The sequence below is a fragment of the Macrobrachium rosenbergii genome, chromosome 25 (assembly GCF_040412425.1).
Source record: "Macrobrachium rosenbergii isolate ZJJX-2024 chromosome 25, ASM4041242v1, whole genome shotgun sequence".
In the NCBI taxonomy this organism is placed as follows: domain Eukaryota; kingdom Metazoa; phylum Arthropoda; class Malacostraca; order Decapoda; family Palaemonidae; genus Macrobrachium; species Macrobrachium rosenbergii.
In genome coordinates this window covers 643,376-669,311 of record NC_089765.1, presented here as the reverse complement: position 1 = coordinate 669,311, position 25,936 = coordinate 643,376, and the positions used below count along the sequence as shown (strand labels likewise).

Sequence of the window (25,936 nt, the reverse complement as noted above, 5' to 3'; positions counted from 1 at the left end):
AGAAGCACAGAAAAGATGGAGCAGAATGCTTCTTTCAGGGAGGCTTGGTCATGTGGGAAGAATGGGAGACTGAGGGAGGGAGGGAGGGAGGGAGGGAGGAGGGCCGAGAAAGTGCTAGGGGAAGGGGGAGGTGTTGAAACGGAAGGGTATATAAAGGTATATTCAGTGACTTGTAATAGGGAAGTCTTCTTCCTCTTCCTCCTCCCTGATTCAGCAGTGGAAGTGTGAATGAGGCAGTGAACAATCTCTCATTTTTCCTGTGAAGCCACCCTGAGAGAGAGAGAGAGAGAGAGAGAGAGGTGCAGTGAAGGATAGGCTTGCTGTTGATGAGCCTCTGTGGGCTTTCTATTGGCATGACAAATACAGGTCTTAATATTGATCGCTCTCTCTCTCTCCCTCTCTCAAAACAAAGAACAAAGACACTAAAGGAACAACAGAGACTTGGGACGAAATTCACCAAAAGCCTATTAAGAGAAACAGCAGCAGGAGGCAGGTGAAATCTCTCTCCCTGGAGGTGGAGCCTTCTTCTCCTTCTTCTCTACTTTTTCTCTTCTCTCTCTCTCTCTCTCTTCTTCTCCTTACCTTTTTCTCTTCTTTTCTTTTTCTTCCTCTGTGTCAGTCCACAAGTTACTGCGTAATTTTCCCAAACCCTTCTCTCTACAAAGGGTCTTCAGTTCTTCAACATATCCAGCATCATCAATCTTTTTACCATAAAGATTACTAAGAGTTATTGACCTCAAAGGCGGAACAGTCAGCGACTGGAGTAGAAGCTTTAGGTCTCGATCTGAGGAAAGACAGAAATGGCAGGATATTAACACCTACTTCTGCACTTGACCTGCTCTCACTCACTCACACACAAACACACACACACACACACGCTCATATATATATATATATATATATATATATATATATATATATATATATATATATATATATATATATATATATATATATAGTGAGACACAGAGAGAGAGAGAAAAAGACATGTCGAAGTATTGACATAACTCTATTTAAGATCTCTGATGAAGAGAAAGAGGCAATTCAGTGACATTGCTGCTTTTCTTCTTCTTCTTCTTCTTCTTCAGAGGTGCTCTACATAAATAACTCAAAGTTTAGGTTTAGGTCAAGATTTAGGTTGTGGTTAAGGTTGAATTTAAGGTTAAGGTTAAGGTCAAGGTTTATGTTTAGGTCAAGGTTTAGGTTGAGGTCAGGGTTTAGGTTGAGGTCAATGTTTAGGTTTAGGTGAAGGTTTAGGTGAAGGTCAAGGCTTAGGTTTAGGTCAAGGTTTAGTTTTAGGTCAAGGTTTAGGACAAGGTTTATGTTTAGGTCAATGTTTGGGACTAAGTCAAGGTTTAGATTTAGGTCAACATTTAGGTTGAGGTCAAGGTTTAGGTTTAGGTCAAGGGTTAGTTTTAGGTCAAGGTTTGGGTTAAGGCTTAGGTTTAGGTCAAGGTTTATAGTTTAGGTTGAGGTCAATGTTTAGCTTTAGGTTAAGGTCTAGGCCAAGGTTTAGGTTTAGGTCAAGTTTAGGTTTAGGTCAAGGTTTAGTTTCAGGTCAAGGTTTAGGTTTAGGTCAAGGTTTGGGTTTAGGTCAAGGTTTAGGTTTAGGTCAAGGTTTAGGCTTAGGTTCAGGTTTAGGTTTAGGTCAAGGCTTAGGATTAGGTCAAGGTTGAGTTCAAGGTTTAGATTTATGTCAAGGTTTAGGTTTATCTCAAGGCCTAGGTTTAGGTCAAGGTTTAGGTCTAGGTCAAGGTTTAGGTTTAGGCCAAGGTTTAGGTTTAGGTCTATGTTTAGGTTTAGGTCAAGGTTTAGGTCAAGAGGAAATATAGGAGGAGGAGGTGAAAATAGAAAGAGCATAAAATGTAGTGAAGATTTTCAGTGCTCTTATTATTCACCATTATATATTTAAAGTCTTCCTTTTCCTGACCTTTTCTTCTTCTTCTTCTTCTCCTCCTCCTCCTCCCGCTACTCTTGCTTCTTTTCATTTTATTCATAATGGAAGAGGAGGAGGAGGAGGAGGAGGAGGGCAGAAGAAGGATAAGGAACACGAACAGTTTCTTGAGTGACAGTTGACTTTGGATGATACTGATACTCACCTCTCCAGAAATGAATCCATAAATCAGTGATTCCTCCTTCTTTCCTGCTTGTGGGAACCAAAGTCCTGTTTATGACTTTGGCAAGGCGACCCTCAGGAGCATCTGCCATGGAGAATTCTAATCTCAGTTCCTTTGCTGAAGAAGTCAAGAGAGAAGCGGGACGAAGGCTCTCTAAGTCTTCGCATCTTCCATCATCCCCAATGACCAAATCTGTGGGATGAAAGAAATGAGAGGAATTTTTGAGATATTATTATTATTATTATATATATCATCTACAATATAATAATAATAACTGACTATATTGAAGAAAAGCAGTATAACTAAACTGGTGCTGTTTTTATTGTTATATAACTATATATATATATATATATATATATATATATATATATATATATATATATATATATATATACTAAAAGATATGTATAGTGAGACAGAGAGAAACACACATGCCAATGAATTTACATAACTCTTTAAAATCTCTTTATAAAGAAAACAAACAAATCAGTACCATTTCTTCTTCTAATTCTTCCTCAGAGTTGCTCTTCACAAACGACTCATGAGGAGGTCATTACCATGGATGAAGAAGAAGAAGAAGAAGATGAAGAAGCAGAGAATAACTAAAAAGCTAAAGTAATTTGAGTGGTGGCTGAAGGTTTTAGTACTTTATAATTAAGGGAGTAAAGGTTGAAGAAGAAGAAGTTCCTACTTACATAATTTATCCACTGGATGCAGAACCTCCTTCTGTTCTGAGAGTTGTGCGTAGTCCCTTAACCACATCCAGATATCAATTTTCGTGTGAACATTTGACTGAGATGCAGACTCCAGAGTTTTATTGAGTTGCGAAAGATCTCTTGGTACTTCTGAATGTGAAAAACTCAATTCAATCTCTTTGGGCCTCAGTTTAGGCAGTAAGGACGGAAGGACATAAAGACTCATGGGTTCTTCGAACCTTACTCGGTTCTTCAGAGAGGTTTTTCTCTCCATCTGTGACACAAGTGATTCGAGAACCTTGTGGTCCACTCTGGTTTCAATACATGGTCCCAAAAGAGGATCATGTTTGCAACCAATAGAGAGGCTGTATGATACATAGAGTTCATGAATATCCTCTATTGTGTCATACAACACCTCTCTCTCAGCACTGTAAAGTATTCCTGTTATGAAAGGAATGACTTCGAATTTCCTAAATAACTGTTTTAGATCACTTCCGTCCCATAATCCTTTCGACAGCAGCACATCTCTGACAATGTTTCCTCTTGGTGGCCTTCTAATTGATGTGATGATGTTTCGAATAATGTTTCCTCTTCGTGGCCTTCCACTTGATGTGATGATGTCTCGAATAATGTTTCCTTTTCGTGGCCTTCCACTTGATGTGATGATGTCATCACAGATACTGCCTGCAGCTGCAAACTCCTGCTCACTTCTGTGTCTGTGGCAGTATACCTTTACAATCTCCAGGTGCTTCTTTGTTTTCTTTATGGAGAAATAGGATGACATGATGGCTTCAAAGTTTTGAAGCACCTCTTCCCTACGATTCTCCTCTTGAAGGCTTTTTGCAATATCATCTTTAAAGCTTCTTATATCTGCCTCAGACCATTCATATTTTTCCTCAGTGTAATGCTTCAGAGACCATTTTCTGTACAGTGCATCAAATTCCTTCAGTGATTCTTCAGAGATTCCTGTCTTGTCGGAGATTCTCTTGATTTTATGCTTTTCCAGCTGTAAGTAGACTGATGTCCTGGTGCTCATTTCGTCCCTTAACTCTGGACACTCAATGTAAAGGAGAATGAACAGGTTAAAATACAGTGGGGTTTGCAGGATGGCTCTAGTGCCAGTGTCCATTTCTGCTATTTTCTGAAGCAGCTCTTTTTTCATTTGCTCCTGTTGGGTGACGTCATCATGTTTCACCAGGTGGCCAATGAGCTTTTCTGTGAGCAATTTCATGTCCTCTTCCTGAAGACCTGAAACTTTGAGGTTGATTCTGGAACGTTTTGCTTTGTTCAGAATTTTTGTTAGTTCCTTTGTATTCCCTGGACGTGTTGTGACAACAAACTTCATCTTATTTGAATTAAGTGCCAATATATTTGCAGAAAGTTTTCTTGAATTGATGTTGGCCTCATCATAGCCATCACATAAAACCAAACACTTTGAACCTAGGACTACCGATTTGACAAGGTCAAAGGGAAATCGAGCAACAGTTTTTGGAATCAAGCTCTTAAGATAGTCATCAAAGTTGTCGTGCTCATCATTTCTGAACTGCATATGAAGTAATAATGGGAAGGAAGAGAGTTCTGGCATATCCATTGTCTTCTTGCACCATCCCTCTGCATAGGAACAAAGAATTGTGGTCTTTCCAGAACCTGCATCACCAGATATAATCACAACTTCAGGGTCTTTTCCCATTGGGTCTTTAATGTTGAATATTTCTTTTTGATTTACTATGATACTTTTATTGCCATGGGGATCTTTATTTGACTCCTGATCATCCGCCACTTGTAAACAGACCATGATGTTACCTGGATCTGTAGTATCATACTGCTCGAGCCAGTCATAGGGCAAAATCCGACAGAGGCGTTCATTAAGAGACAGGAGTTCTGCTTCAGAGGATTCTTGTATCATGTCAGAAAGCTCACTCCCATACTCTTCTATTTCTTTTGTAAACCTCTGTCGCTCATGTGGGTTTGAGAGATCATATTTCTCACGGATCTTTTCTAGGGTCTTTGGAACAGCACCTTGGATCTCTGCTTTAAGTTGGTCAATGGCAGCACTGTGTTTTGGAAAGAGAGACTTTGTTTTCTCAAGAGTTTCCTTGAGCGTTGCTTGAAAGTCTCTGAGTCTACTTTCCAAATCAGTGTCTGACATATAAGGCTCTTCATGACTAACAAAGTTCCTCTCATCTTTGGTCTTTTTTAATAACCCTTTGAGATCGTCACCAGGGTCATTCACCTTCTTTTGCCAAAGAGCCTGCAAGATTTTGTTTATCACTGTGATGTCTAGATCTTCCGGAAGCTTATCTGTGATATTTTTTGCTTCCTGGGCACTGAAGGGACTTTTCTTCCCTTGTAGTGGAACTTCGAGATCGATGAGAATCTCGTGGATTCTTTTGTGTTGTCCACAGGGAAACACGAGCCTCATCATCACTAAATGAAATGTCTTCTTTCCATACTTTCTCACAAAATGGTTGTACTTCAAACTTCCTAAATCTTTGGGAGAAAGATCTGATACTGAGGAGGAAGCTTGTGAGTCCATGTTTTCTCTTGCAAAAGACTCCAAGAAGAAGAGACAACCTGAGAGGGAGAAAAGAATAAGAGCAGTTAAGATCAGGAAGTAGAACTAGAAAAACATCGGTAAAAAATGATATCATGAACAGCAGTGTTAATATCAGCTTTAACTTGACTACTCATGATGAGTTCAATAAGAGGAGGAACCAGAAGGAATTTGAGGAATTGGAGGAAGGGAGCAGATTGATGGAAACTCACTCAAACAGTTGGGAGGGAAATCAATTTGAGGGGTGGAAGAAAGTAAATCTCTCTCTCTCTCTCTCTCTCTCTCTCTCTCTCTCTCTCTGTGTGTTGTGACATTCTCTCGGTGAGATGTAGTCATTCTTGGTCTGAATAATCTACCCGATATTACGCATCTAACATACAATTAGCGAATGAAATATAGCTAAAAGTGTTCGTGAACTATCGGTGATTAGCTTAATATCAGATTAGAGTGATAAACCGTCTAATAAGTTGTATTTTCGAGTGAATTATTAAAATCTGAAAATCATGGAGGAGTCAACCAACAGTGGCAAAAGATGGAGAAACCTTGCTTGCTTAGGTGACATTCAGTATGATGACCTGGCAGGCAGGGAAATCTGCTTGCTAATCGCAGAGATGAATAGCAACGTCGACCAAAAAGATGCGAAAGCATTCACAGACATATTGAAAGGATATGATCCTTCAAACTGGAGCAAATCTGTAGAAAATATAATGAAAATAATGGAAGGGATACCAATGAAAGTTCAAGTTATCAAAAGACTTATAAAGAAAATCTACAAAAATCAACACATTCCATCAAAGAAAATAAGTATGGTGAAATTAGTGAATATATTGATTGATGCAATAGGCAAACGGATGCCTAAAGCATGTAAACTATGTAGAGTGTGGTATAGCATTGTAAATCCACAAAACCTGATTAGGAAATGCTATGCTTGCCACGTACCTACGCATCCTTCATGTGCTGAAGTAGTGCAAAATAAAAATAAGGACACAAAAATATTTTGCTCAACATGTCTAGTATGGATAGACAAGGTCATTAAATCAAGACTTAATGTACAGATTGTGGAGGATGAAGAAGATGAAGAAGATGAAGAAGAGGAAGAAGAGGAAAATAGAAAAGAAGAAAATAAGACTGAAGAGAGAGAAAAGATTAATGAAAACAAAGAACAGGATAATAGTATGGATGCAGAGAAACTCAAATAGATTCTACATGAGATGAGGAAAATACAGCAAAATAAGACTGAAGAGAGAGAAAAGAGTAATGAAAACAAAGAACAGGATAAGAGTATATACAGAGAAAAGATTCTAAATGAGGCAATACAGCAACATACATATGAGGAAATGAATTATGACATGATAAATCAAAATAAAATCCCAAAGAGGTTGTACCCGGATCTTCATACTGATGGGAAAGAACAAAAAAAAAAAAAAAAAAAGAAAGACACAGTATGCACCCTATTTGAAAAGAGGAAATTGCAGGTTTGGTGAAAGATGTTATTACAAACATCCCAAGATATGTCACAATTATGAGATCTATGGCAAATGTGCATATCTAGATGGCTATGAAGAGGAATGCAGCGATCTACATCCAAAAATATGTAGAAACTAGAAAGAAGGAAATGGATGTAGGTTTAATAAGAAATGTAGGTACATGCATCCTGTAGCCATGAAAAACCAAAATCAAAATCAAAATCAAATACATATAAAAATCAAGTAAAAAATGAAACAAATAAAGAAAAGAACAAAGATCATGTGATGAAGGCAAAAAGCAAGCCAACAACACATTATGAAATGTCAGCACCACGATATGAGCCATCAGCACCTAGATATAGCACAAGGAACAAGCAATGTATCTATGATGCTAGGGGATGGTGCAGATATGGAGATAAATGCAGGTTTATGCACAAAATGAATAAATATGAAGCTGGAAGAATCAAATATAATGGAAAAGTTGGATTTTTAATGTACGAATTTCTGAAATAAAAAAAAGATCAACATATCAGAACAGGAAAGAGACATGGGAAAATCCTTATTATTACCCATATTAGATAATGGAGATAATACGCAAACCATCATAGTGATGAACGCGCAGGGTTTAGTTTCGAGTAACTCAAAAAGAAAGATAGAGTTCTTAGAAGAACTAACCCAAAATGAAAAAATAGAAATATTGAATATAAGTGAAACCTGGTATTCCCAAGAGACTGGTAATGATGACCAGACAAAGGTTTTCCAAACTTATAGATCAGATAGAAAAAATAGAAATCAAGGGGGAACCGCGATATATGGGAGAGATGCCAATCAAGGAAAAATCTGTGAGAAATATAGTAACACAGAATGTGAATTAATAGCGGTAGAATTTAAATCTAAAAAATTAGTGAACATTGTAATATACAGACCCCCTAATACTAAAGAGTTTGATATAATAATTGACAAATTTGATGAAATATGTAGAAATCACAAGGACTGGACTATACTCCTATCCGGAGACTTTAACTTTCCTTTTGTAGAATGGAAAGAACGAATAGGAGACTGTGGTTGTATTTATACATATAAAAAAGAGAGCAATAGTAGCGCAGAAGATAAGAGGCAATTTGAAAAGCTATTAGATATGATACTAGAACATAACATTCAGCAAATAAATCACCTGCCATCAAGAAAGGAATATATTTTAGACCTAGTATTTGTGAATGAGGTGAACTATGTTAAAGAAATAATAGTATATAACACGAGTATTTTGGATCATAATGTCATAGAACTAACAGTCCGTTCTAAAGCACACGGAAACAGAGAAAAGCAAGAGACGAAAAAATGGGAAGGATATGGAAAATACAATTTCTATAGTAAGAATATAAATTGGTCAAAAATAAATGAAGAATTAAACAAAGAATGGGAAAACATATTTGTAAGTGATAATATACAGGTAAATACCGATATAATATATAAAATATTAGAGGAAATAGTGGAAAAATATATACCGAAGAAAAAAAGTAAACATCAGTCACGAATTCCAAGAGACAGAAGGATCTTGTTCCAGAAAATAAGAAGGTGGAAAAAGGTCTTGCAAAAGAAAAGAATGCACGGAAAGTGATGGAACTAAAAAGTAAGATAGAAAATGCAGAACAAAAGATTATACAATCAAAAGAAAATGAAAAATGGAACCTAGAAGAAAAGACCCTACAAAATATCAAGCAAAACCCTAAAATTTTTTATTCCTATGCAAAAAAGCTGAATAAAATAAGAGTAGAAATAGGCCCTCAAAGAATTGAAGGGCGATTAACGAATGAAAAAAAGCAAATATGTAACATATTAGCAGAAAGATATAAGGGTGAATTTACACCTAGAATTGACAATGAAGACAATGATACAGAAATAAGAGATGAAAATATTGAATACTTATCGGATATAGATATTACAGAAGCCGATATTGTGCAGGCTATTAATGAAATTAAAAATGGATCAGCAGCAGAACCAGATGGCATACCTGCCATATTGTTAAAGAAAGTGGTTCATTCAATCGCAAAGCCGCTAGCAATATTATTAAGACAAAGTATAGATACATGCAAGATTTATGATGAGGGTGATAAAGTAGGAATGCTATATGCATATAAAGGACCTAATAATGAGACAATCACAAACAAGGAAGCAGTTAAAGACCTTGGTGTGATGTTGAATAGGAATATGTTATGCAATGATCAAATAGCAATTCTATTGGCAAAATGCAAAGCAAAATGGGAATGTTGTTCCGGCACTTCAAAACAAGAAAAGCTGAACACATGATTATGCTTTATAAAACGTACGTACGTAGTCCACTTGAATATTGCAATATAATATGGTACCCACACTACCAAAAGGATATTGCACAAATAGAGAGTGTACAAAGGTCATTTACAGCTAGAATAGATGAAGTTAAGGACCTTGACTACTGGGAAAGACTACAATTCTTAAATTTATATAGTCTTGAAAGGAGAAGAGAACGCTACATGGTAATCCAAGCATGGAAACAGATAGAAGGAATTACCGAAAACATCATGGAGTTAAAAATATCAAAAAGAGCAAGCAGAGGAAGATTAATAGTGCCCAAAACTATACCAGGAAAATTAAGGAAAGCACACAGGACATTAATCCACCACGCACCAGCATTGATAATGCAGCGTCTATTCAGTGCGCTACCAGGTCATCTGAGGAACATAACAGGAGTGAGCGTAGATGTGTTTAAGAACAAGCTCGACAAATATCTAAGATGCATCCCAGACCATCCAAGACTGGAAGATGCAAAATATACCGGAAGATGCGTTAGCAATTCTCTGGTAGACATCAAAGGTGCCTCACACTGGGGACCTGGGGCAACCTGAACGAACTGTAAGGTCTGTAAGGTAAGGTAAGGTCTCTCTCTCTCTCTCTCTGTCTCTCTCTCTCTCTCTCTCTCTCTCTCTCTCTCTTTGTTGGAGAGAAGGAATAGAAAAAGGAACTCATTCAAACACCTGGGATGGAAATCAATTTTTGGGGTAGGTGTAGAATTAAGTAAATCTCTCTCTCTCTCTCTCTCTCTCTCTCTCTCTCTCTCTCTCTCTCTCTCTCTCTCTCTCTCTCTCTCTCTGTTGAAAACTAGGAACAAAAAAAAAACTCATTCAAACAGTACCGATGGAAATCAATTTTTGGGGTGGGTGTTCAATAAAGTAAATCTCTCTCTCTCTCTCTCTCTCTCTCTCTCTCTCTCTCTCTCTCTCTCTCTCTCTCTCTCTCTCTCTGTTTGTTGGAAATAAGGAATAGGAAAAGAAACTCCTTCAAACTGTTGGGAAGGAAATCACTTTTGGGGGTGGGAGTGGAATGAAGTAAATCTCTCTCTCTCTCTCTCTCTCTCTCTCTCTCTCTCTCTCTCTCTCTCTCTCTCTCTCTCTCTCTCTCTCTCTCTTCTTTGTTAGAAAGAAGGATTAAGAAAAAGAACTCATTCAGACATTTAGGATAGAAATCGATTTTGTGGGTGGGGTGGAATGAAGTAAATCTCTCTCTCTCTCTCTCTCTCTCTCTCTCTCTCTCTCTCTCTCTCTCTCTCTCTCTCTCTCTCTCTCTCTCTCTTTGTTAGAAAGAAGGATTAAGAAAAAGAACTCATTCAAACATTTAGGATAGAAATCGATTTTGTGGGTGGGGGTGGAATGAAGTAAATCTCTCTCTCTCTCTCTCTCTCTCTCTCTCTCTCTCTCTCTCTCTCTCTCTCTCTCTCTCTCTCTCTCTCTCTCTCTCGAGAAGCGCCCGTCCTTGGTCTCAAGAAGCATTCATTCTTGGTCTGAACAATCAACCCGATTTCACGCGTATAACATACGACTAGTGAGTGATCTATAGCTAGAAGTGTTCGTGAACTGTCGATGATTAGATTAAATTCAGAATAGCACGATAAAGCGTCGACTAAGGTTTTTTTTTTTTTTTTGAGTGAAGTATTAAAAATTGAGCATCAGGGAAGTGTCTAGCAACAACAGCGGCAAAACATGGAGAAATCTTGCTTGCCTTGCAGACTACCAATATGATGACTTGGCAAGCAGGGAGCTGGGGTTTCTTATCGTTGAGATCAATAACAGCTCCAATCAAAAAGATGCAAAAACATAAACAGACATAGTGAAAGGATATGATCCTTCAAGCTGGAACAAGTCAGCAGAAAACAATGAAAATAACTGAAGGAATACCAAAGAAAATCCAAGTCATCAAGAGGCTTATAAAGAAAATTTTACATCAATCAACACATTCCAACAAAGAAAATGAACAAGGTGAATATGGTGAATATACTGATTGATGCAATAGGAAAACGGATGCCTAAAGCATGCAATCTATGTAATGTGTGGTATAGTATTGTAAATCCACAAAACCTGATAAGGAAATGCTGTGCATGACACGTACCAACTCACCCTACATGCGTAGAAGTGCAGGAAAATAAAAAAAATTACACAAAAGTATTTTGCTCAACATGTCTAATATGGATAGACAATGTTATTAGGTCAAGACTTAATGTACAAATAATAGAGGATGAAGAAAATGAGAAAGAGGAAGAAGAGGAAAAAGAAATAGAAGAAAATAAGACTGAAGAGATAGAAAAAAGTAATGAAAACAAAGAACAGGATAAGAGTATGGATGCAGATAAACTCATAGACTCTACATATGAGGCAATACAACGACATACATACGAAGAAATAAACTATGACATGACACCCCAAAATAAAATCCCAAAGAGGTTGTACCCAGATATACATACTGACGGGAAAGAGCAAGAAAAAAAAAGAAAAGAAAGACATAGTCTGCACTCTTTTGAAAAGAGGGAACTGCAGATTCAGAGAAAGATGTCACTACAAACATCCCAAGGTGTGTCACAACTATGAGATTTATGGCAAATGTGCATATCTAGACGGCTATGAGGTTGAAAGCAATGATCTACATCCAAAAATATGCAAAACCTTGAGAGAAGGAAAAGGGTACAGATTCAACAAAAAGTGCAGGTATATGCATCCTGTAGCCATGAAGAAAGAAAATCAAAATCAAATACATATCAAAAATCTAAGTAAAAGTGAAACAAATAAAGAAAGGAATAAAGAGTATGAGACGAAGGAAAAAAGCAAGCTGGCACCACGTTATGAAATGTCAGCACCACGATATGAGGCACCAGCACCCAGGTACAGTGCAAGAAAGCAATGTATCTATGATGCAAAGGGATGGTGCAGATATGGAGATAGATGTAGGTACAAACACAAAATGAATAAATATGAAGATGGAGGATCAACTATATTGGAAAATTTGGATTTTTTAATGTCCGAAGTTATGGAATTGAAGAAAAGAACAACATATCAGAACAGCAAAGAGACATGGGAAAACCCTTATTATTACCCATATTAGAAAATGGGGATAAAACGCAAACCATCATAGTGATGAATGCACAGGGTTTAGTTTCGAGTAACTCAAAAAGAAAAATAGAGTTCTTAGAAGAACTAACCCAAACTGAAAATATAGATATAATGAATATAAGTGAAACCTGGTACTCCCAAGAAACTGGTAATGATGATCAGATAAAGGGTTTCCAAACTTATAAATCAGATAGAAAAAATAGGAATCAAGGGGGAACTGCGATATATGGGAGAGACGTAAATTAAGGAAAAATCTGTGAGAAATATAGTAACACAGAATGTGAATTAACAGCGGTAGAATTTGAATCTGAAAAATTAGTGAACATCGTAATATACAGACCCCTAATACTAAAGAGTTTGATATAATAATAGAAAACTTAGATGATATATATAGAAATCACAAAGACTGGAATATACTCATATCCAGAGACTTTAACTTTCCTTTCGTAGATTGGAAAGAACGAATAGGAGATTGTGGTTGTATTTATACATATAAAAAAGAGATTAATAGTAGCGCAGAAGATAAGTGGTAATTTGAAAAACTATTAGATATGCTACTAGAAAATATCATTCAGCAAATAAATCACCTGCCAACAAGAAAGGATAATATTTTAGACCTAGTATTTGTGAACGAGGTGAATTATGTTAAAGATATAATAGTATATAATACGAGTATTTCAGACCATAATGCCTTAGAATTAACAGTCCATTCCAAAGCAAGTGAAAACAGAGATAAGCAAGAGTCAAAAAAGTGGGAAGGATATGGAAAATACAATTTCTATAGTAAGAATATAAAATGGTCAGAAATAAATGAAGAATTAAACAAAGACTGGGAAAACATATTCGTAAGTGATAATATACAGGTAAATACGGATATATAATATGAAATATTAGAGAAAATAGTGGATAAATATATACCGAAGAAGAAAAGTAATAATCAGTCATGCATACCAAGAGACAGAAGGATCCTGTTCCAGAAAATCAGAAAGTGGAAAAAAGTTCTTGCAAATGAAAAGAATGCATGGAAAGTGATGGAACAAAAAAGTAAGATAGAAAATGCAGAACAAAAGATTATACAATCAAAAGAAAATGAAAAACAGGACCTAGAAAAATAGACCCTACAAAATATCAAGCAAACTCCAACATTTTTTACTCATATGCGAAAAAGATTAATAAAAGAAGAGTAGAAAAAGGCCCTCTAAGAATTGAAGGGTGATTAACGAATGAAAAAAAGGAAATATGTCACATATTAGCAGAAAGATATAAGAGAGAATTACACCTAGAATTGAAAATGAAGATAATGATACAGAAATAAGAGATGAAAATAGTGAATATTTATCAGACATAGATATTAATGAAGCCGATATTGTGCACGCTATTAATGAGATTAAAAATGGATCAGCAGCCGGACCAGACAGTATCCCTGACATTTTGTTAAAGAAAGTGGTCCGTTCAATCGCAAAGCCGCTCACCATATTATTAAGACAAAGTGTAAATACAGGCAAGATTTATGATGAACATAAATTAGCATATATTACCCATATTTTCAAAAGTGGATCAAGACTAGATGCAAGTAATTATAGGACTGTGAGTTTGACATTCCATATTATGAAAGTGTATGAAAGGGTAATGAAAAAAAATATAACGAAACATTTAATAAAAAATAGTTTGTTTAATATAGGGCAAACATGGTTTTGTACCCGGAAAAAGTACACAAACCCAACTGTTAGTCCACCATGAAAGCATATATAGAAATATGATAAACGAAAAAGATACAGATGTGATTTACCTAGACTTCGCAAAACCTTTTGACAAGGTAAACCATAGTATATTAGCAAAAAAAATTAGAAAACATAACATTTTGGACATACTAGGAAGATGGATAAAAGAATTTTTGCAAAACAGAAAACAGATAGTGATTGCAAACGACGAGAAATCAAATGAAGCTAAGGTAATATCCGGTTTGCCACAAGGTACAGTGTTTGCTGCATTGCTGTTTGTGACTATGATTGCCGAAATAGACAGTAATGTTAAGGACTCGGTCGTAAGAAGTTTCGCCAATGACACAAGAATAAGAACAGAAATTACTTGAAGATAGGAACTCGCTACAAAGAGACCTAAACAAAATATATGAATGGACAGAGATAAATAGGATGGTATTTAACTCTGATAAATTTGAATCAGTAAACTATGGTGATAAAGAAGGAATGCCATATGTATATAGAGGACATAATAATGAGACAATCACAAATAAGGAAGCAGTTAAAGACCTTGGTGTGATGTTGAATAGGAATATGTTATGCAATGATCAAATAGCAATACTATTGGCAAAATGCAAAGCAAAAATGGGAATGTTGTTCCAGCACTTCAAAACAAGAAAAGCCAAACACATGATTAAGCTTTATAAAACGTATGTATGTAGTCCACTTCAATATTGTAATATAATATGGTAACCACACTACCAAAGGGATATTGCACAAATAGAGAGTGTACAAAGGTCCTTTACAGCTAGAATAGAAGAAGTTAAGGACCTTGTCTACTGGGAAGGACTACAATTCTTAAATTTATATAGTCTCGAAAGGAGAAGAGAACGCTACATGATAATACAGGCATGGAAACAGATAGAAGGAATTACCGAAAACATCATGGAGCTAAAAATATCAGAAAGAGCAAGCAGAGGTAGATTAATAGTGCCCAAAACTATACCAGGAAAACTAAGGAAAGCACACAGGACATTAATCCACTACGCACCAGCATCAATAATGCAACGTCTATTCAATGCGCTACCAGCTCATCTGAGGAACATATCAGGAGTGAGTGTAGATGTGTTTAAGAATAAGCTCGACAAATATCTAAGCTGCATCCCAGACCATCCAAGATTGGAAGATGCAAAATATACCGGAAGGTGCATCAGCAATTCTCTGGTAGACATCAAAGGTGCCTCACACTGAGGGACCTGGGACAACCCGAACGAACTGTAAGGTCTGTAAGGTAAGGTAAGGTCTCTGTCTCTCTCTCTCTCTCTCTCTCTCTCTCTCTCTCTCTCTCTCTCTCTCTTCTCTCTCTCTTTGTTAGAAAGGAGGAGGAAAAAGAGTTCATTCAAACATTTAAAATGGAAATCGATTTTGCGGGTGGGGGTGGAATGAAGTAAATCTCTCTCTCTCTCTCTCTCTCTCTCTCTCTCTCTCTCTCTCTCTCTCTCTCTCTCTCTCTCTCTCTCTCTTTGCTGGAAAGAAAGAATAGAATAAAGGAACTCATTCAAACAATTGGGATAGAAATCAATTTTTGGGATAAGTGTAGAGTGAAGTAAATCTCTCTCTCTCTCTCTTTGTTGGGAAGAAGGAATAGAAAAAGGAACTCATTCAAACTGTTGGGATGGAAATCAATTTTGGGGTGGGTGTGGATTGAAGTAAATCTCTCTCTCTCTCTCTCTCTCTCTCTCTCTCTCTCTCTCTCTCTCTCTCTCTCTCTCTCTCTCTCTCTCTCTCTCTCTCTGTTGGAAAGAATTAATAGAAAAAAGGAACTCGTTTAAACAGCTGAGATGGAAATCAATTTTCGAGGTACGTGTAGAGTGAAGTAAATCTCTCTCTCTCTCTCTCTCTCTCTCTCTCTCTCTCTCTCTCTCTCTCTCTCTCTCTCTCTCTCTCTCTCTCTTTCTTGGAAAGAAGGAATAGAAAAAGGAACTCATTCAAACAGCTGGGATAGAAATCAATTTTGGGGTGGGTGTGGATTGAAGTAAATCTCTCTCTCTCTCTCTCTCTCTCTCTCTCTCTCTCTCTCTCTCTCTCTCTCTCTCTCTCTCTCTCTCTCTCTCTTTCTTGATTGATTGAAAAGGAATGAAAAAAGGTATTAATTCAAATAGCTGAGATGGAAATTATTTTTGGGGTGGGGTGGAATGAAATCTCTCTCTCTCTCTCTCTCTCTCTCTCTCTCTCTCTCTCTCTCTCTCTCTCTCTCTCTCTCTCTCTCTCTCTCTCTTTGTTAGAAAGAAGGAGTAGGAAAAAGAACTCATTCAAACATTTAGGATAGAAATCGATTTTGCGGATGGGGTGGAATGAAGAAAACCTCTCTCTCTCTCTCTCTCTCTCTCTCTCTCTCTCTCTCTCTCTCTCTCTCTCTCTCTTTGCTGGAAAGAAATAATAGAATAAAGGAGCTCATTCAAACAGTTGAGATGAAAATCAGTTTTTGGGGTAGATGTGGAATGAAGTAAATCTCTCTCTCTCTCTCTCTCTCTCTCTCTCTCTCTCTCTCTCTCTCTCTCTCTCTGAAAGAAAGAATATTAAAAAGGAACTCATTCAAACATTTGGTATGACAATCAAATTTGTGGGTGGTGGTGGAATAAAGTAAATCTCTCTCTCTCTCTCTCTCTCTCTCTCTCTCTCTCTCTCTCTCTCTCTCTCTCTCTCTCTCTCTCTCTCTCTCTCTCTGTTGGAAATAAGGAAAACTAAAATATTTATTCATATATTTGGGAGAGAAATCAGTTTCGGAAGTGGGTGGGGAATGTAGGAAGAATCTCTCTCTCTCTCTCTCTCTCTCTCTCTCTCTCTCTCTCTCTCTCTCTCTCTCTCTCTCTCTCTCTCTCTCTATTGGAAATAAGGAATAGATAAAGAAACTTATTCAAACAGTTGTGAGGGAAATCAATTTTGGGGGTGAGTATGGAATGAAGTATCTCTCTCTCTCTCTCTCTCTCTCTCTCTCTCTCTCTCTCTCTCTCTCTCTCTCTCTCTCTCTCTCTCTTCGTTGAAAAGGAAGGGAAAATGGTATTAATTCAAAGAGTTGAGATAGAAATAATTTTTGTGGTGAGGGTAGAATGAAATCTCTCTGTTCTCTCTCTCTCTCTCTCTCTCTCTCTCTCTCTCTCTCTCTCTCTCTCTCTCTCTCTGTGATGTGACATTCTCTCAGTGAGACGTATTTGTTCTTGGTCTGAATAATCAACCCGATATCACGCGTATAACATACAATTAGCGAATGACCTACAGCTAGAAGTGTTCGTGAACTGTCGGTGATTAGATTAATATCAGAATAGCATGATAAAGCGTCGACTAAGTGGTTTTTTGAGTGAATTACTAAAAATTGAACATCATGGAAGCGTCTAACAACAGTGACAAGTGCTGGAGGAATCTTGCGCGCCTAGGTGATATACAATATGATGACTTGGCAGGCAGGGAACTAGGCTTGCTTATCGTTGAGATCAACAACAACTCCAACCAAAAAGATGCAAAAACATTCACAGACATATTGAAAGGACATGATCCTTCAAACTGGAGCAAGTCTGCATAAAATATAATGAAAATAATTGAAAGAATACCAAAGAAAGTTCAAGTTATCAAAAGACTTATAAAGAAAATTTACATCAATCAACACATTCCAACAAAGACAATGAATAAGGCGAATATAGTGAATATATTGATTGATGCAATAGGAAAATGAATGCCTAAACCATGTAAACTATGTAGTGTGTGGTATAGCATTGTAAATCCACATTACCTGATTAGGAAATGCTATGCATACCACGTACCTACTCATCCTACATGTGCAGAAGTACAGCAAAATAAAAATAAGGACACAAGAGTACTTTGCTCAATATGTCTAGTATGTATAGACAAGGTTATTAAATCAAGACTTAATGTACAAATTGTGGAGGATGAAGAAGATGAAGAAGAGGAAGAAGAGGAAAATGGAAAAGAAGAAAATATGATTGAAGAAATAGAAAAAAATAATGAAAACAAAGAACAGGATAAGAGTGTGGATGCAGAGAAACTCAAAGATTCTACATATGAGGCACTACAACAGCATACATATGAAGAAATAAATTATGACATGATAACTCAAAATAAAATCCCAAAGAGGTTGTACCCGGATCTTCATACTGATGGGAAAGAGCAAGAAAAAAAAGAAAAGAAAGACACAGTAAGCACCCTTTTGAATAGAGGGAATTACAGATTCGGTGAAAGATGTTATTACAAGCATCTCAAGATATATCACAATTACGAGATCTATGGCAAATGTGCATATCTAGATGGCTATGAGGAGGAATGCAGCGATCTACATCCAAAAATATGTAAAAACTAGAGAGAAGGAAATGGATGTAAGTTTAATAAAAATGTAGGTATATGCATCCTGTAGCCATGAAGCATAAAAATCAAAATCAAATACATATCAAAAATCAAGGTAAAAATCAAGCAAATAAAAAAAGGAACAAAGAACATGTGATGAAGGAAAAAAGCAAGTCAACAACATGTTACGAAATGTCAGCATCATGATATGAGGCATCGGCACCTAGATATAGTTCAAGGAACAAGCAATGCATCTATGATGCTAGGGGATGGTGCAGATATGGAGATAAATGCAGGTACATGCTCAAAATGAATAAATATGAAGATAGAAGATCAAATATATTGGAACAGTTGGATTTTTTAAATGAATATAAGTGAAACCTGGTACTCCCAAGAGACTGGTAATGGTGCAGATTAAGGGTTTTCCAAACTTACAGATCAGATAGAAAAAATAGGAATCAAGGGGGAACTGCGATATATGGGAGAGACGTCAATCAAGGAAAAATCTGTGAGAAATATAGTAACACAGAATGTGAATTAATAGCAGTAGAATTTGAATCTGAAAAATTAGTGAACATCGTAATATACAGACCCCTAATACTAAAGAGTTTGATATAATAATAGAAAAGTTAGATGATATATATAGAAATCACAAAGACTGGACTATACTCCTATCCGGAGACTTTAACTTTCCTTTCATAGAATGGAAAGAACAAAGAAGAGACTGTGGTTGTATTTATACATATAAAAAAGAGAGTAATAGTAGCGTAGAAGATAAGAGGCAATTTGAAAAGCTATTAGATATGCTACTAGAACATAACATTCAGCAAACAAATCACCTGCCAACAAGAAAAGATAATATTTTAGACCTAGTATTTGCGAATGAGGTGAACTATGTTGAAGAAATAATAGTGTATAATACGAGTATTTCAGACCATAATGTCATAGAATTAACAGTCCATTCCAAAGCAAGTGAAAACAGAGATAAGCAGGAGACGAAAAAGTGGAAAGGAGATGGAAAATACAATTTCCATAGTAAGAATATAAAATGGTCAGAGATAAATGAAGAATTAAACAAAGACTGGGAAAACATATTCGTAAGTGATAATATACAGGTAAATATGGATATATTATATAAAATATTAGAGGAAATAGTGGATAAATATATACCAAAGAAGAAAAGTAAACATCAGTCACGCATACCAAGAGACAGAAGGATCTTGTTCCAGAAAATCAGAAAGTGGAAAAAAAGGTCTTGCTAAAGAAAAGAATGCACGGAAAGTGATGGAACTAAAAAGTAAGATAGAAAATGCAGAACAAAAGATTATACAATCAAAAGAAAATGAAAAACAGGACTTAGAAGAAAAGACCCTACAAAATATCAAGCAAAACCCCAAAATATTTTACTCATATGCAAAAAAGATGAATAAAAGAAGAGAAGAAACATGCCCTCTAAGAATTGAAGGGCGATTAACGAATGAAAAAAAAGGAAATATGCAACATATTAGCAGAAAGATATAAGAGAGAATTACACCTACAATTGATAATGAAGATAATGATACAGAAATAAGAGATGAAAATAGTGAATATTTATCGGACATACTTAGATATTAATGAAGCCGATATTGTGCAGGCTATTAATGAAATTAAAAATGGATCAGCAGCCGGACCAGACGGCATCCCTGCCATTATGTTAAAGAAAGTAGTTCACTTTATCCCAAAGCCGCTCGCAATATTATTCAGACAAAGTGTAGAATACAAGCAAGATTTATGATGAACATCAATTAGCTTATATTAACCATATTTTCAAAAGTGGATCAAGACTAGAGGCAAGTAATTATAGGCCTGTAAGTCTATGAAAGTGTATGAAAGGGTAATGAAGAAAAATATAATGAAACATTTAATGAAAAATAGTTTGTTTAATATAAGACAACATGATTTTGTGCCCAGAAAAAGTACATAAACCCAACAGTTAGTCCACCATGAAAACATAAAAATATGATAAAGGAAAAAGATACATATGTGGTTTACCTAGACTTTGCAAAAGCTTTTGACAAGGTAGACCATAATATATTAGCGAAAAAAAATTAGAAAACATAATATTGTGGACAAAGTAGGAAGATGTATAAAAGAAATTTTGCATAACAGAAAACAGATAGTGATTGCAAACGATGAGAAGTCGAATGAAGCTAAGGTGATATCCGGTGTGCCACAAGGTACGGTGTTAGCTGCATTACTGCTTGTTATTATGATTTCGGACATAGACAGTAATGTTAAGGACTCGGTAGTGAGAAGTTTCGCCAATGACACAAGAATAAATAGAGAAATTTCTTGTGATGAAGATATTAACTCACTACAAAGAGACCTAAACAAAATATGTGAATGGGCAGAGGTAAATAGGATGGTATTTAACTCTGATAAATTTGAATCAATAAACTATGGTGATAAAAAGGAATGCTATATGCTTATATGGGACCTAATAATGAGACAATCACAAATAAGGAAGCAGTTAAAGACCTTGGTGTGATGCTGAATAGGAATATCCTATGCAATGATCAAATAGCAATACCACTGGCAAAATGCAAAGCAAAGATGGGAATGTTGTTCTGGCACTTCAAAACAAGAAAAGCTGAACACATGATTATGCTTTATAAAACATATGTACGTAGTCCACTTGAATATTGCAATATGATATGGTACCCATACTACCAAAAGGATATTGCACAAATAGAGAGTGTACAAAAGGACATTTACAGCTAGAATAGAAGAAGTTAAGGACCTTGACTACTGGGAAAGACTACAGTTCTTAAAATTATATAGTCTCGAAAGGAGAAGAGAATGCTACATGATAATACAGGCATGGAAACAGATAGAAGGAATTACCGAAAACATCATGGAGCTAAAAATATCAGAAAGAGCAAGCAGAGGTAGATTAATAGAGCCCAAAACTATACCAGGAAAACTAAGGAAAGCACACAGGACATCAATCCACTACGCACCAGCATCAATAATGCAGCGATTATTCAATGCATTACCAGCTCATCTGAGGAACATATCATGAGTGAGTGTAGATGTGTTTAAGAATAAGCTCGACAAATATCTAAGCTGCATCCCAGACCATCCAAGATTGGAAGATGCAAAATATACCGGAAGATGCATCAGCAATTCTCTGGTGGACATCAAAGGTGCATCACACTGAGGGACCTGGGGCAACCCGAACGAACTGTAAGGTCTGTAAGGTAACGTAAGGTCCTCTCTCTCTCTCTCTCTCTCTCTCTCTCTCTCTCTCTCTCTCTCTCTCTCTCTTTCTCTCTCTCTCCTCCGTTTGTTGGAAAGGAGTAGGAAAAGGAACTCATTCAAACTTTTGGGATGGAAATTGATTTTGAGGTGGGGGTGGAATGAAGTAAATCTCTCTCTCTCTCTCTCTCTCTCTCTCTCTCTCTCTCTCTCTCTCTCTCTCTCTCTCTCTCTCTCTCTCTCTCTTTGCTGGAAAGAAGGAATAGAATAAAGGAACTCATTCAAACATTTGGGATGGATATCAATTTTTGGGGTGGGTGTGGAATACTGTAAATCTCTCTCTCTCTCTCTCTCTCTCTCTCTCTCTCTCTCTCTCTCTCTCTCTCTCTCTCTCTCTCTCTCTCTCTCTGTTTTAAAGAATAAAGAGAAAAAGGAACTCATTCAATAAGTTGGGATGGGAATCAATTTTTGGGGTGGGTGTGGAGAACTGTAAATAATCTCTCTCTCTCTCTCTCTCTCTCTCTCTCTCTCTCTCTCTCTCTCTCTCTCTCTCTCTCTCTCTCTTTGTTTTAGAGAATGAATAGAAAAAGGAACTCATTCAATAAGTTGGGATGGGAATCAATTTTTAGGGTTGTCTGTGGAATAGTGTAAATCTCTCTCTCTCTCTCTCTCTCTCTCTCTCTCTCTCTCTCTCTCTCTCTCTCTCTCTCTCTCTCTCTCTCTCTTTGTTGGAAAGAAGGAATAGGAAAAAGGAACTCATTCAAACAGTTGAGAGGGAAGTCAGTTTTCGGGGAGGGAGGCATTTATCAAGTCCTCTCTGGGGACCGCCATATCTCAAACTCTCTCTCTCTCTCATCTCTCTCTCTCTCTCTCTCTCTCTCTCTCTCACTTTGTTGAAAGTAAAAAAAGTGGACTCGTTCAAACAACTGAGAGAGAAATCAGTTTTGGGTATAGGGGTTGTATTTAAATAGTACATCTCTCTCTCTCTCTCTCTCTCTCTCTCTCTCTCTCTCTCTCTCTCTCTCTCTCTCTCTCTCTCTCTCTCTCTCTCTCTCTTGTTGAAGCCCAAAAGAGCTAGTTTCAAAAGAGCTAGTTCCAAAAGAGCTAGCGCCAAAAGATCTAGGCCAAAACAACTAGTTCTAAAATAGCTAGTGCGCCACAAGAGCTAGTGCCACATAAGAGTTAGATATTAACACTTTAACTATTATTTGTGTGTGTGTGTGCGTGTGTATGTGTGTGCTTGTGTGTGTGTATGCTACAGTACTTTCTTTTTTCTTCGTCCTTTTCCTCGTCAATTTCGTTTTGATTGACAGTTTTGCTTTTAATCTTTGAATCTGCTTTATTTATGCTGTTACTGCTCTGCTCTTATTATTGTTCGAGTGAAGATTTCTTTCCTTCTTGCACAGTGAGATCATTTTTCACATCAGGCTGTTTGTATCATTCTGCAATTGTCTTCTTATCATTTTTCAGTTGCTAGTGCTGCATAAGAGCTAGACTTTAATAGCCAGTGCGGCATAAAACATAAGTGCTAGAACTAAAATCACTAGTATCAGTGGGACGAAAAACAATTTAAAAATCTCGATTTTTTTGTTGAAAAAAACATTTTAAAAACTCCATTTTTTATTTTAAAAACTCGACAAAAATAAATCATGAATACATTTAATCAATATTTAATAATATAGGTAATGTCACGTAGGAATTCAGATGTTGAAATGTCGTGATTTTGGTGCCGTTTTATTAATGTTTCAATCGTTCCATTAATTTCTTTGGCTTCCTTACTGCGTGTCTCCCTTTCACTTGACAAATATGCAGTTAACTCAGTTCTTTGCATGGCTTCCTTCTGCCTGCTGCTGCTACTGCTGAGTGCGTCTTCAAAACCGCCACAAGGAAGGAAGGAAAGGTGCGAAGGATTAATCATAGAGGGTCTGCATTGCTTGATGTCTCCTCCATCCCTCCAGTTGGGATGTTGTTCTTGGTAAATCCTCTGCCGTCCTTCATTCAACGCTCCAAGTGATTGGAGAGAATAAAGGCTCCTTTCTTCTTCTTCTTCCTCTTCTTTGGGGCCTTCCAAAGCATGTCTCTTCGAAATAACAGAGTAGTTCATCCGTTTGAAGATCCTGCAGTGTTGCCAGCACTTCTTCAACTGCCTAGGTTATTTTGTTTTGGGGTAGGAATACCAATGCCGCAAGCAATTTACAATAAAGGCGAGAGTTAGTATCAGTTACATGACTATTTGTTAGCAAATAGTGCTTTCAATTTTCCTCCGGATTGCTTGTGAAAGATGAAAGAAACCTCCTTGTAGTATCTCTACATTTTCAAAAACTAATTTGAAAGCTTCCATAGCCGGTATCTTCTCAAAATGTGTAGTCATTGTGCTTGGCTTAAAATCTGGGTGCTCCTGTCTCAAAATTGCAAAGATTTTTTTATAAGTTCCTTGTTTTATTTGTCATCCAGATGGAAATACATGTAAATAAATATATATTCACTTTTAATAGAGTGGATCGTATATGATTGATAGAAAGATTGTGGAAGCATTTTGGATGTACCGTCGTGCATCAAGTGAGAAGCAGTTGAAAGTATGTCTAGCAAGGTTTTCCTTGCGAATATTAGCATTTCATGGGAATCTCTGACATCATCATAAAGAAAAAGTTTTCTTCATTACTGTTCCCTGTGGTAATTGTTTTGAAATTTTCAGGTAAATTGATTTCTGAAGTTGACTCTGGTTCGAGAAAGTAAGCTACAATTTTATGCCTTTTTCTTTGGAAGTATTTCCCAAGTGCATTTCTTTTTGGCATACAAGACGCCTTTCAAATTCAATATTTTGGGTAATGTTAGCAGACAAATAAGCAAACACAACCAAAATGGAATCCAGATCACAAGACAACTACTGTCAAACTAAAACAAACATGGTATCCAAATCACAAGACGACTATTGTCAAACTAAAACAAGCATAGAATCCAAATCACGAGACGACTATTGTCAAACTAAAACAAACATGGAATCCAAATCACACGACAACTATTGTCAAACTAAAACAAACATGGAATCCAAATCACAAGACAACTATTGTCAAACTAAAACAAACATAGATTCCAAACACAAGACAACTATTGTCAAACTAAAACAAGCATGGAATCAAAATCACAAGACAACTATTGTCAAACTAAAACAAACAGATTCCAAACACAAGACAACTATTGTCAAACTAAAACAAACATAGAATCCAAATCAAAAGACAACTATTGTCAAACTAAAACAAACATGGAATCCAAATCACAAGACAACTATTGTCAAACTAAAACAAACATAGATTCCAAACACAAGACAACTATTGTCAAACTAAAACAAACATGGAATCCAAATCACAAGACAACTATTGTCAAACTAAAACAAACAGATTCCAAACACAAGACAACTATTGTCAAACTAAAACAAACATAGATTCCAAACACAAGACAACTATTGTCAAACTAAAACAAACATGGAATCCAAATCACAAGACAACTATTGTCAAACTAAAACAAACAGATTCCAAACACAAGACAACTATTGTCAAACTAAAACAAACATAGAATCCAAATCAAAAGACAACTATTGTCAAACTAAAACAAGCATACAATCCAAGTCACAAGACAACTATTGTCAAACTAAAACAAACATGGAATCCAAATCACAAGACAACTATTGTCAAACTAAAACAAGCATAGAATCCAAATCACAAGACGACCATTGTCAAACTAAAACAAACATGGAATTCAAATCACAAGACAACTATTGTCAAACTAAAACAAGAATGGAATCCAAATCACAAGTCAACTATTGTCAAACTAAAACAAACATAGAATCCAAATCACAAGACGACTATTGTCAAACTAAAACAAGCATAGAATCCAAATCACGAGACGACTATTGTCAAAATAAAGCAAACAGAATCCAAATCACAAGACAACTATTGTCAAACTAAAACAAACATGGAATCCAAATCACAAGACGACTATTGTCAAACTAAAACAAGCATAGAATCCAAATCACGAGACGACTATTGTCAAACTAAAGCAAACAGAATCCAAATCACAAGACAACTATTGTCAAACTAAATCAAACATGGAATCCAAATCACAAGACAACTATTTTCAAACTAAAACAAATATGGAATCCAAATCACAAGACGACTATTGTCAAACTAAAACAAACATAGAATCCAAATCACAAGACGACTATTGTCAACCTAAAACAAGCATAGAATGCAAATCACAAGACAACCATTGTCAAACTAAAACAAACATGGAATCCAAACCACAGGACAACTATTGTCAAACTAAAACAAGCATAGAATCCAAATCACAAGACGACTATTGTCAAACTAAAACAAACATGGAATCCAAATCACAAGACA

At 36.4% G+C, this 25,936-nt stretch overlaps 1 protein-coding gene across 1 annotated transcript in view; it reads right to left on the bottom strand.

Moving 5' to 3' along the window:
* Window positions 1-446: 446 nt before the first annotated feature.
* Window positions 447-25,936, bottom strand: part of LOC136852117 (uncharacterized) — a 26,756-nt gene continuing 1,266 nt past the window's right edge. Inside the window, exons 2-4 of the mRNA XM_067126566.1 lie at window positions 2,813-5,386; window positions 2,100-2,309; window positions 447-784 (exon numbers count right to left, since the gene is read on the bottom strand). Of these exons, the coding sequence (XP_066982667.1) occupies window positions 579-784; window positions 2,100-2,309; window positions 2,813-5,348 (2,952 nt within the window). The 5' untranslated portion in view covers window positions 5,349-5,386 and the 3' untranslated portion in view covers window positions 447-578. The remainder of the gene's footprint in view (window positions 785-2,099; window positions 2,310-2,812; window positions 5,387-25,936) is intronic.